We start from the raw sequence: 12,500 nt of genomic DNA, 5'->3' as shown, positions 1-12,500 counted from the left end.
TGTGTGTTCTCTTTCTTTAAGGAATAAACTATATTTATTATATCTAAGTCGTGTTCAATTCAGCCCAGATATTTGGTGTATATTATACCCTGTCACAAGCTACCGTGACACCCTGTGAAACTGCATTTGAGGCTCTGAAGACCGCCCTGGCCAGTGCCCCTATTTTAGCTGCACCAGACTATGCTAAAAAGTTCTTGGTGCAGACTGATGTACTGATGCAGACTGATGTACCTCTGACAATGGGATCGGTGCTGTGCTCAACCAGGTGGGGGAGGAGGAGGAGAGCATCCTGTGGTGTACCTGAGACACAAATTGTTACCCAGGGAAGTGGCTTATGCCACGATAGAAAAAAAAATGTCTGGTGATTGTATGGGCACTCCGCAAGCTGCTGCGCTGGAGTCTCGCCCTGCAAGAGTTTCATGTCACTATCCAGCGAGCACGGAAATGCGGACGGACTATCCCGCAAGGACAGTCCTGTTGACTCTGTAACCTCAAGAGCTGTGCGGTCAGTCAAACCGCCAGTTGGGGCAATTAGGACAGCCCCTACAGTTTGAGGTGGGGAGGTGTGAAGGTGAAGGGGTACCCAGGCCAGTAAATAAAGATATTATGCCCGGCTGGGTGCCCCTGAGTCATATTGGGAATGTAGAGTGTCAGCTCTGCAGTCCGGTATTGGCTGCAGTGCTATAAATGTATTTTGTCTGTGTGTCCCGCTAAGCATAAGGGGACCACATAATTATCATGAGTTACATTGTAACAGGAATGTATCTGTGTGTGTCCCGCTAAGCATACGGGGACCACATAATTATCATGAGTTACATTGTAACAGGAATGTATCTGTGTGTGTCCCGCTAAGCATAAGGGGACCACATAATTATCATGAGTTACATTGTAACAGGAATGTATCTGTGTGTCCCGCTAAGCATAAGGGGACCACATAATTATCATGAGTTACATTGTAACAGGAATGTATCTGTGTGTCCCGCTAAGCATACGGGGACCACATAATTATCATGAGTTACATTGTAACAGGAATGTATCTGTGTGTGTCCCGCTAAGCATACGGGGACCACATAATTATCATGAGTTACATTGTAACAGGAATGTATCTGTGTGTGTCCCGCTAAGCATAAGGGGACCACATAATTATCATGAGTTACATTGTAACAGGAATGTATCTGTGTGTCCCGCTAAGCATAAGGGGACCACATAATTATCATGAGTTACATTGTAACAGGAATGTATCTGTGTGTCCCGCTAAGCATAAGGGGACCACATAATTATCATGAGTTACATTGTAACAGGAATGTATCTGTGTGTCCCGCTAAGCATAAGGGGACCACATAATTATCATGAGTTACATTGTAACAGGAATGTATCTGTGTGTGTCCCGCTAAGCATACGGGGACCACATAATTATCATGAGTTACATTGTAACAGGAATGTATCTGTGTGTGTCCCGCTAAGCATAAGGGGACCACATAATTATCATGAGTTACATTGTAACAGGAATGTATCTGTGTGTGTCCCGCTAAGCATAAGGGGACCACATAATTATCATGAGTTACATTGTAACAGGAATGTATCTGTGTGTCCCGCTAAGCATACGGGGACCACATAATTATCATGAGTTACATTGTAACAGGAATGTATCTGTGTGTGTCCCGCTAAGCATAAGGGGACCACATAATTATCATGAGTTACATTGTAACAGGAATGTATCTGTGTGTCCCGCTAAGCATAAGGGGACCACATAATTATCATGAGTTACATTGTAACAGGAATGTATCTGTGTGTCCCGCTAAGCATACGGGGACCACATAATTATCATGAGTTACATTGTAACAGGAATGTATCTGTGTGTCCCGCTAAGCATAAGGGGACCACATAATTATCATGAGTTACATTGTAACAGGAATGTATCTGTGTGTGTCCCGCTAAGCATAAGGGGACCACATAATTATCATGAGTTACATTGTATCAGGAATGTATCTGTGTGTCCCGCTAAGCATAAGGGGACCACATAATTATCATGAGTTACATTGTATCAGGAATGTATCTGTGTGTGTCCCGCTAAGCACAAGGGGACCACATAATTATCATGAGTTACATTGTATCAGGAATGTATCTGTGTGTGTCCCGCTAAGCATAAGGGGACCACATAATTATCATGAGTTACATTGTATCAGGAATGTATCTGTGTGTCCCGCTAAGCATAAGGGGACCACATAATTATCATGAGTTACATTGTAACAGGAATGTATCTGTGTGTGTCCCGCTAAGCATAAGGGGACCACATAATTATCATGAGTTACATTGTAACAGGAATGTATCTGTGTGTGTCCCGCTAAGCATAAGGGGACCACATAATTATCATGAGTTACATTGTAACAGGAATGTATCTGTGTGTGTCCCGCTAAGCATAAGGGGACCACATAATTATCATGAGTTACATTGTATCAGGAATGTATCTGTGTGTCCCGCTAAGCATACGGGGACCACATAATTATCATGAGTTACATTGTAACAGGAATGTATCTGTGTGTGTCCCGCTAAGCATAAGGGGACCACATAATTATCATGAGTTACATTGTAACAGGAATGTATCTGTGTGTCCCGCTAAGCATAAGGGGACCACATAATTATCATGAGTTACATTGTAACAGGAATGTATGTGTGTGTCCCGCTAAGCATAAGGGGACCACATAATTATCATGAGTTACATTGTAACAGGAATGTATCTGTGTGTGTCCCGCTAAGCATAAGGGGACCACATAATTATCATGAGTTACATTGTATCAGGAATGTATCTGTGTGTGTCCCGCTAAGCATAAGGGGACCACATAATTATCATGAGTTACATTGTAACAGGAATGTATCTGTGTGTCCCGCTAAGCATAAGGGGACCACATAATTATCATGAGTTACATTGTAACAGGAATGTATCTGTGTGTCCCGCTAAGCATAAGGGGACCACATAATTATCATGAGTTACATTGTAACAGGAATGTATCTGTGTGTCCCGCTAAGCATACGGGGACCACATAATTATCATGAGTTACATTGTAACAGGAATGTATCTGTGTGTCCCGCTAAGCATACGGGGACCACATAATTATCATGAGTTACATTGTAACAGGAATGTATCTGTGTGTCCCGCTAAGCATAAGGGGACCACATAATTATCATGAGTTACATTGTAACAGGAATGTATCTGTGTGTCCCGCTAAGCATAAGGGGACCACATAATTATCATGAGTTACATTGTAACAGGAATGTATCTGTGTGTCCCGCTAAGCATAAGGGGACCACATAATTATCATGAGTTACATTGTAACAGGAATGTATCTGTGTGTCCCGCTAAGCATAAGGGGACCACATAATTATCATGAGTTACATTGTAACAGGAATGTATGTGTGTGTCCCGCTAAGCATAAGGGGACCACATAATTATCATGAGTTACATTGTATCAGGAATGTATCTGTGTGTGTCCCGCTAAGCATAAGGGGACCACATAATTATCATGAGTTACATTGTAACAGGAATGTATCTGTGTGTGTCCCGCTAAGCATACGGGGACCACATAATTATCATGAGTTACATTGTAACAGGAATGTATCTGTGTGTCCCGCTAAGCATACGGGGACCACATAATTATCATGAGTTACATTGTAACAGGAATGTATCTGTGTGTGTCCCGCTAAGCATACGGGGACCACATAATTATCATGAGTTACATTGTATCAGGAATGTATCTGTGTGTCCCGCTAAGCATAAGGGGACCACATAATTATCATGAGTTACATTGTAACAGGAATGTATCTGTGTGTCCCGCTAAGCATAAGGGGACCACATAATTATCATGAGTTACATTGTAACAGGAATGTATCTGTGTGTCCCGCTAAGCATAAGGGGACCACATAATTATCATGAGTTACATTGTAACAGGAATGTATCTGTGTGTCCCGCTAAGCATAAGGGGACCACATAATTATCATGAGTTACATTGTAACAGGAATGTATCTGTGTGTGTCCCGCTAAGCATAAGGGGACCACATAATTATCATGAGTTACATTGTATCAGGAATGTATCTGTGTGTGTCCCGCTAAGCATAAGGGGACCACATAATTATCATGAGTTACATTGTAACAGGAATGTATCTGTGTGTCCCGCTAAGCATAAGGGGACCACATAATTATCATGAGTTACATTGTAACAGGAATGTATCTGTGTGTCCCGCTAAGCATAAGGGGACCACATAATTATCATGAGTTACATTGTAACAGGAATGTATCTGTGTGTCCCGCTAAGCATAAGGGGACCACATAATTATCATGAGTTACATTGTAACAGGAATGTATCTGTGTGTCCCGCTAAGCATACGGGGACCACATAATTATCATGAGTTACATTGTAACAGGAATGTATCTGTGTGTCCCGCTAAGCATACGGGGACCACATAATTATCATGAGTTACATTGTAACAGGAATGTATCTGTGTGTCCCGCTAAGCATAAGGGGACCACATAATTATCATGAGTTACATTGTAACAGGAATGTATCTGTGTGTCCCGCTAAGCATAAGGGGACCACATAATTATCATGAGTTACATTGTAACAGGAATGTATCTGTGTGTCCCGCTAAGCATAAGGGGACCACATAATTATCATGAGTTACATTGTAACAGGAATGTATCTGTGTGTCCCGCTAAGCATAAGGGGACCACATAATTATCATGAGTTACATTGTAACAGGAATGTATGTGTGTGTCCCGCTAAGCATAAGGGGACCACATAATTATCATGAGTTACATTGTATCAGGAATGTATCTGTGTGTGTCCCGCTAAGCATAAGGGGACCACATAATTATCATGAGTTACATTGTAACAGGAATGTATCTGTGTGTGTCCCGCTAAGCATACGGGGACCACATAATTATCATGAGTTACATTGTAACAGGAATGTATCTGTGTGTCCCGCTAAGCATACGGGGACCACATAATTATCATGAGTTACATTGTAACAGGAATGTATCTGTGTGTGTCCCGCTAAACATACGGGGACCACATAATTATCATGAGTTACATTGTATCAGGAATGTATCTGTGTGTCCCGCTAAGCATAAGGGGACCACATAATTATCATGAGTTACATTGTAACAGGAATGTATCTGTGTGTCCCGCTAAGCATAAGGGGACCACATAATTATCATGAGTTACATTGTAACAGGAATGTATCTGTGTGTCCCGCTAAGCATAAGGGGACCACATAATTATCATGAGTTACATTGTAACAGGAATGTATCTGTGTGTCCCGCTAAGCATAAGGGGACCACATAATTATCATGAGTTACATTGTAACAGGAATGTATCTGTGTGTCCCGCTAAGCATAAGGGGACCACATAATTATCATGAGTTACATTGTAACAGGAATGTATCTGTGTGTGTCCCGCTAAGCATAAGGGGACCACATAATTATCATGAGTTACATTGTAACAGGAATGTATGTGTGTGTCCCGCTAAGCATAAGGGGACCACATAATTATCATGAGTTACATTGTATCAGGAATGTATCTGTGTGTGTCCCGCTAAGCATAAGGGGACCACATAATTATCATGAGTTACATTGTATCAGGAATGTATCTGTGTGTGTCCCGCTAAGCATAAGGGGACCACATAATTATCATGAGTTACATTGTATCAGGAATGTATCTGTGTGCGCATTGCAAGAGTGTTTCACTGCCAACCGCAAGAAAGGAAAAAAAAAGTTTTTAAAACACGGCAGCTTGCTGCATAGCGTATAAGTGTAACGGGTCTTCCCCCCCCAACCTCAGATCGGGTCCCCTGGGGGAGCTAACTCTCTTGCTACATGGCGAGTGTGGTGCATACCTGCTGGCAACAGGAGGGCAGAGTTTTCCCGCGGTGACATTTGGGGAACCAGGGCAGGTTTCTGGGGTTTCGCCTTCGTTCTCCTCAATGGTGCAGCGCCTACATCTGCTGTAGGCCCCAGGGATATGGGGTGGAATCCCTACCGCAGAATCCCCTCCCAGGGATGAGAGAGTCCAGTCTCACACATTGTCTCTTTAAATAGGAACTCTTTATTGCGTCTCAGCAGCAGCAACAGCAACCATGGACAGTCATACAGCCAGCTGTCGTCCTTCAGGATGTCCCCCTGATGCCACTCTGGGTCGAAGGCACCCAGAGTGGGTCTAGCTCTTCCCCCACCCCATATGCAGGGTGAGTGGTACTTGGTCCACCTAGATCTAACAGCTCTACTCCACAGGCTAACTCCCTCTCCACTCCGATGCCAGAGGGAGAACTCCCAAGAGGAACCACCTAAATAGGAAGTGCACTGCTCTAAATAGTTTCAGCAGGCACCGCCCCTGTGTCTCTTGATTGGACACAGAGTCAGATGACCTACCTTCACTATCTCAGGGCAAGTGCTTGAGGTGGGGGAAACCCATGATAACTCCTGGCAACCTGCCCTTACACAGGAATTACTGCCAGGAGGAGGATAGAAATATAGCCCATAAACTTACCAGGGCTACATAAGCAGCAAGCTAACTTTGGATAGGCTCCGATTGTTGCTATGCAGAGGTCTGGGGGGTAATCATTAAAACGGTTATGGTTTCCGTATTTTAAACTTTTATAAGAAGTAATGCATGAAAGTCCCCCTCTTTTTGGTGAATTAAAATTATAAGAGCAAGGGCATTTACATTCAAGCGGGCGGAGCAGTATCGGAAACACTTGGTTCACAAGTACAGCGATTCCAAGAGATATGGCCAGCCACTCCGGCCAGTGAGCCACTCCGGCCAGTGAGTCATGCAGACATTAAGTCAGGACTTCTAGAACGTCACGCTGAGAGGACCCCAGAATGTCTAGGAAAGTCCAGACTTTAAAAGGTACCGACATTTCAAAGTGTTAAGTGAAGGGAAGTAAATGTAAACAGTTTGTCCTGCCAGGTGTCCGGGGACAGGCAGACAACATGTCGCCAGGGAAGTGGGCTTGTTTAGGTATGCTAAGCGGCTCAGGTGCGAAGTTAGCGCATGACCGTAGCATACCTCGAAGCTTCTGCCCGGCTCCATGAAGTATTGGCAAACCTTGCCAATAGGTGGGACGCGTTATTGCCACGCCGTGATTGGCTGCACATTATACCGATAGCGCTTGTGTGGTTTTAAAGGTCCGTGCAGCCAACCGGGAGAATTATCATGCGGTGAAAGATTTCATCTAAGCTTTAGCGTGCGGTACAAAGACTTCAACATAGGAACCAAGATCTGTATCCAGCTTCCAGTATTCGTAAGGACTAAGGATTTGCTAAGCAATCCGGTATTGGGGGAATGAAAAGATTACCTTCAGCGGAGTAAGAGTGGTTGCGGGAAGCACCACTAGCCAAAGACTGTGTCGCGCTCTGTTTTGCGCACAAACCCCGCTCCTGGGAATTTGTGCCTAGAGATTTATTTCTGTGAAGTTCGTTCCGGGAACATTTTATTTCGTTTTGCCCCGTCCCAGTAAGTGTTTATTCGTATTAATTCGGAGATCAAGCTGTTTATGTCCATTTTGTAAATAAATCCCAATTTATTTTATCTCTCGCTTTGCTCAAAGGACCCGGGTATTAAGGTGTTAAAAGCGCTGGTCTCCCGTGACAGGGAGGGCGGTGAAGACATAAGTCCGGCGGTTGGCGCGCGGGGCTTCCCGCTCTCCTCGATCAGGGAGGTGGGTGTAATGTGGCTGTCACTCCCCCCTCCCCGGTTACCGCTGCCGGAGCGGGGGGATGTTTGGGGGAGACTGGTGCGGTGGTTCCATGGCCTGGGTGCTAGCGCCCCAGATATAGATATAGACAGACAGACAATTTAAAATCGCACTATTAGCTAGTAAAACCCTCAAAATGCGTTAAAATAAATATAGGGGAAGGTGGGGGAGAGACGGGGATAGCAGAGGAATGACTTAAATCCAAAAAAGTTCTGCAGAACTGTTTAAAGGCAGCGCGGACAAGTTGAGGATAATATGCTGTATTGGTGGTGAAAATGCCAGCGTATACTCCACTCAGATCGCCGACAAGCTTGTGCGAGGGGAACACGTCGCTCCGAGTCAGGAGCCGCTAAACGCTGCTTCTACCCACAGCTCCTCTGATGAAACGCGCTGGGTGTTCCGCCCATTTACCCAGCTCTACTTACACGTTCATTTGGCTTATAAACCTTTACTCGCTACCCCTTATGCACGCCCCTGTCAGGTAAAGATGCACTCCCCTGTTAGGGGCACTCCCCTGTTAGGGGCACTCCCCTGTTAGGGGCACTCCCCTGTTAGGGGCACTCCCCTGTTAGGGGCACTCCCCTGTTAGGGGCACTCCTCCCCCGCACCCCCCCACCAATGCCGTTGTCTCCTTACCAGATCCCACCAGTATATCGGGGTTCCCCAGAGTGAGCGCGGCGGTGAAGTCGGCCCCCCTGTACTCCGTGTCCAGCTGCCAGTTAACAAACTTGGACTGCTGTGTCTGAGGGAACCGAGGGAGATGGGAGGAAATATATCATTGGAAGAGAGAGGGGGGGAGGGGGCGAGGCGGCGTGGGGAAGGGGGGGGGGGCGGCGGCGCGGGGAAGGGGGGGGCAGCGGCGCAGGGAAGGGGGGGCGGCGGCGCAGGGAAGTGAGGCGGGGCGGTGTGGAGAAGGGGGGGGGCGGCGCGGGGAAGGGGGGTGTCGGCGCGGGAAGGGGGGGACGAGGCGGCGGCGTGGGGAAGGGGGGGCGGCGTGGGGAAGGAGGGGACGAGGCGGCAGCGTGGGGAAGTGGGGGGACGGCGTGGGGAAGTGGGGGGACGAGGCGGCGTGGGGAAGTGGGGGGACGAGGCGGCGTGGGGAAGTGGGGGTGGCGGCGTGGGGAAGGGGGGGACGAGGCGGCGTGGGGAAGGGGGGGACGAGGCGGCGTGGGGAAGGGGGGCGGCGGCGTGGGGAAGTGGGGGGAAGTGGGGGCGGCGTGGGGAAGTAAGGGGCGAGGCGGCGGCGTGGGGAAGGGGGGGTGGCGGCGTGGGGAAGGGGGGGACGAGGCGGCGGCGTGGGGAAGGGGGGCGGCGGCGTGGGGAAGGGGGGCGGCGGCGTGGGGAAGGGGGGCGGCGGCGTGGGGAAGGGGGGCGGCGGCGTGGGGAAGTGGGGGGCGGCGTGGGGAAGGGGGGTGGCGGCGTGGGGAAGGGGGGGACGAGGCGGCGTGGGGAAGTGGGGGTGGCGGCGTGGGGAAGGGGGGGACGAGGCGGCGTGGGGAAGGGGGGCGGCGGCGTGGGGAAGTGGGGGGAGGTGGGGGGCGGCGTGGGGAAGTAAGGGGCGAGGCGGCGGCGTGGGGAAGGGGGGCGGCGGCGTGGGGAAGGGGGGCGGCGGCGTGGGGAAGGGGGGCGGCGGCGTGGGGAAGGGGGGCGGCGGCGTGGGGAAGTGGGGGGCGGTGTGGGGAAGTGGGGGGAAGTGGGTGGCGGCGTGGGGAAGGGGGGCGGCGGCGTGGGGAAGGGGGGGACGAGGCGGCGGCGTGGGGAAGGGGGGCGGCGGCGTGGGGAAGGGGGGGACGAGGCGGCGGCGTGGGGAAGGGGGGCGGCGGCGTGGGGAAGGGGGGCGGCGGCGTGGGGAAGGGGGGCGGCGGCGTGGGGAAGGGGGGCGGCGGCGTGGGGAAGGGGGGCGGCGGCGTGGGGAAGTGGGGGGCGGCGGCGTGGGGAAGTGGGGGGCGGTGTGGGGAAGTGGGGGGGAAGTGGGTGGCGGCGTGGGGAAGGGGCGAGGCGGCGGCGTGGGGAGGCGGCGTGGGGAAGGGGGGCGGCGGCGGCGTGGGGAAGGGGGGGTGGCGGCGGCGTGGGGAAGGGGGGAAGAGGCGGCAGCGTGGGGAAGGGGGGCGGCGGCGCGGGGAAGGGGGGGACGAGGCGGCGGCGCGGGGAAGGGGGGCGGCGGCGCGGGGAAGGGGGGGACGAGGCGGCGGCGTGGGGAAGGAGGGGACGAGGCGGCGTGGGGAAGGGGGGGGACGAGGCGGCGGCGTGGGGAAGGGGGGCGGCGGCGCGGGGAAGGGGGGGACGAGGCGGCGGCGTGGGGAAGGAGGGGACGAGGCGGCGCGGGGAAGGGGGGGACGAGGCGGCGGCGTGGGGAAGGGGGGCGGCGGCGCGGGGAAGGGGGGGACGAGGCGGCGGCGTGGGGAAGGAGGGGACGAGGCGGCGTGGGGAAGGGGGGGGACGAGGCGGCGTGGGGAAGGGGGGGGACGAGGCGGCGTGGGGAAGGGGGGGCGGCGGCGGCGCGGGGAAGGGGGGGCGGCGGCGCGGTGAAGGGGGGGCCGCGGCGCGGGGAAGGGGGGGCTGCGTGGGGGGTATCATTACCTGCAGGGCGATCTTTGAGCGGACGTGATGAGAGAGCTGATGGATTATCTGCGCATTGAGGCTGCCGCTGTTATCCAAATCCCCGACCAAGACCGGGAACGCCTGGGGAGGTGAGGAAGAGGAGGAGGAGGAGAGGAGGCAGAAGGGGGGGGGGGCGAGGGAAGAGGCAGAAGGGGGGGGGACGAGGGAAGAGGCAGAAGGGGGGGGGACGAGGGAAGAGGCAGAAGGGGGGGGGGGACGAGGGAAGAGGCAGAAGGGGGGACGACGAGGGAAGAGGCAGAAGGGGGGGAGGAGAGGGGGGAGAAGAGGAGAGGGGGGAGAAGAGGAGAGGGGGGAGAAGAGGAGAGGGGGGAGAAGAGGAGAGGGGGGAGAAGAGGAGAGGGGGAGAAGAGGAGAGGGGGGAGAAGAGGAGAGGGGGGAGAAGAGGAGAGGGGGGAGAAGAGGAGAGGGGGGAGAAGAGGAGAGGGGGGAGAAGAGGACAGGGGGGGAGAAGAGGACAGGAGGGGAGAAGAGGACAGGGGGGGAGAAGAGGAGAGGGGAGAGGGGGGAGAAGAGGAGAGTGGGGAGGGGGGAGAAGAGGAGAGTGGGGAGGGGGGAGAAGAGGAGAGTGGGGAGGGGGGAGAAGAGGAGAGTGGGGAGGGGGGAGAAGAGGAGAGTGGGGAGGGGGGAGAAGAGGAGAGTGGGGAGGGGGGAGTGGGGAGAAGAGGAGAGTGGGGAGGGGGGAGAAGAGGAGAGTGGGGAGGGGGGAGAAGAGGAGAGTGGGGAGAAGGGGAGAGTGGGAGAAGAGGAGAGTGGGGAGAAGAGGAGAGTGGGGAGAAGAGGAGAGTGGGGAGGGGGGAGAAGAGGAGAGTGGGGAGGGGGGAGAAGAGGAGAGTGGGGAGGGGGGAGAAGAGGAGAGTGGGGAGGGGGAGAAGAGGAGAGTGGGGAGGGGGGAGAAGAGGAGAGTGGGGAGGGGGGAGTGGGGAGAAGAGGAGAGTGGGGAGGGGGGAGAAGAGGAGAGTGGGGAGGGGGGAGAAGAGGAGAGTGGGGAGAAGGGGAGAGTGGGAGAAGAGGAGAGTGGGGAGAAGAGGAGAGTGGGGAGAAGAGGAGAGTGGGGAGGGGGGAGAAGAGGAGAGTGGGGAGGGGGGAGAAGAGGAGAGGGGGGAGATATTGTATGGGGGGCAGTGGTCCCCTTACCTCCGTGCTGCTCAGTTGCTGGGTGCCCACGTATGTGGCCCCGAAGTGGTAGCTGGAGTCGCTGACGGTGCTGAGCGCCAGCGTGTGATTGACCTGGAAGTGATTGCTCAGCCCCTTATTCACCGTCAGCTTCACCCCCTCCATCTGCCCGGGAAATAACTCTGCAGCGAGAGATAGGGGGGCGCAGGGGTCAGGAGAGCGCAGCGAGAGAGAGAGGGGCACAGGGGTCAGGAGAGCGCAGCGAGAGAGAGGGGGCGCAGGGGTCAGGAGAGCGCAGCGAGAGAGAGAGGGGCGCGCAGGGGTCAGGAGAGCGCAGCGAGAGAGAGAGGGGCGCGCAGGGGTCAGGAGAGCGCAGCGAGAGAGAGAGGGGGGCGCAGGGGTCAGGAGAGCGCAGCGAGAGAGAGAGGGGCGCAGGGGTCAGGAGAGCGCAGCGAGAGAGAGAGGGGCGCAGGGGTCAGGAGAGCGCAGCGAGAGACAGGGGGGCGCAGGGGTCAGGAGAGCGCAGCGAGAGAGAGAGGGGCGCAGGGGTCAGGAGAGCGCAGCGAGAGAGAGAGGGGCGCGCAGGGGTCAGGAGAGCGCAGCGAGAGAGAGGGGGGCGCAGGGGTCAGGAGAGCGCAGCGAGAGAGAGAGGGGCGCAGGGGTCAGGAGAGCGCAGCGAGAGACAGGGGGGCGCAGGGGTCAGGAGAGCGCAGCGAGAGAGAGAGGGGCGCAGGGGTCAGGAGAGCGCAGCGAGAGAGAGAGGGGCGCGCAGGGGTCAGGAGAGCGCAGCGAGAGAGAGGGGCGCACAGGGGTCAGGAGAGCGCAGCGAGAGAGAGAGGGGGGGCGCAGGGGTCAGGAGAGCGCAGCGAGAGAGAGAGGGGCGCACAGGGGTCAGGAGAGCGCAGCGAGAGAGAGAGAGGGGCGCAGGGGTCAGGAGAGCGCAGCGAGAGAGAGAGGGCAGGGGTCAGGAGAGCGCAGCGAGAGAGAGAGGGGCGCGCAGGGGTCAGGAGAGCGCA

General features: G+C 54.0%; 1 protein-coding gene across 1 annotated transcript in view; it reads right to left on the bottom strand.

Annotated features, from left to right (window-relative positions):
• Positions 1 to 11,662, bottom strand: part of TOMM40 (translocase of outer mitochondrial membrane 40) — a 45,768-nt gene extending 34,106 nt beyond the window's left edge. Inside the window, exons 1-3 of the mRNA XM_075582202.1 lie at positions 11,506 to 11,662; positions 10,330 to 10,431; positions 8,386 to 8,491 (exon numbers count right to left, since the gene is read on the bottom strand). Of these exons, the coding sequence (XP_075438317.1) occupies positions 8,386 to 8,491; positions 10,330 to 10,431; positions 11,506 to 11,649 (352 nt within the window). The 5' untranslated portion in view covers positions 11,650 to 11,662. The remainder of the gene's footprint in view (positions 1 to 8,385; positions 8,492 to 10,329; positions 10,432 to 11,505) is intronic.
• Positions 11,663 to 12,500: the final 838 nt, after the last annotated feature.

This window comes from Ascaphus truei, unplaced genomic scaffold, assembly GCF_040206685.1.
Source record: "Ascaphus truei isolate aAscTru1 unplaced genomic scaffold, aAscTru1.hap1 HAP1_SCAFFOLD_2026, whole genome shotgun sequence".
Classification (NCBI taxonomy): Eukaryota; Metazoa; Chordata; class Amphibia; order Anura; family Ascaphidae; genus Ascaphus; species Ascaphus truei.
This window is presented reverse-complemented; position numbering and strand designations above follow the sequence as displayed.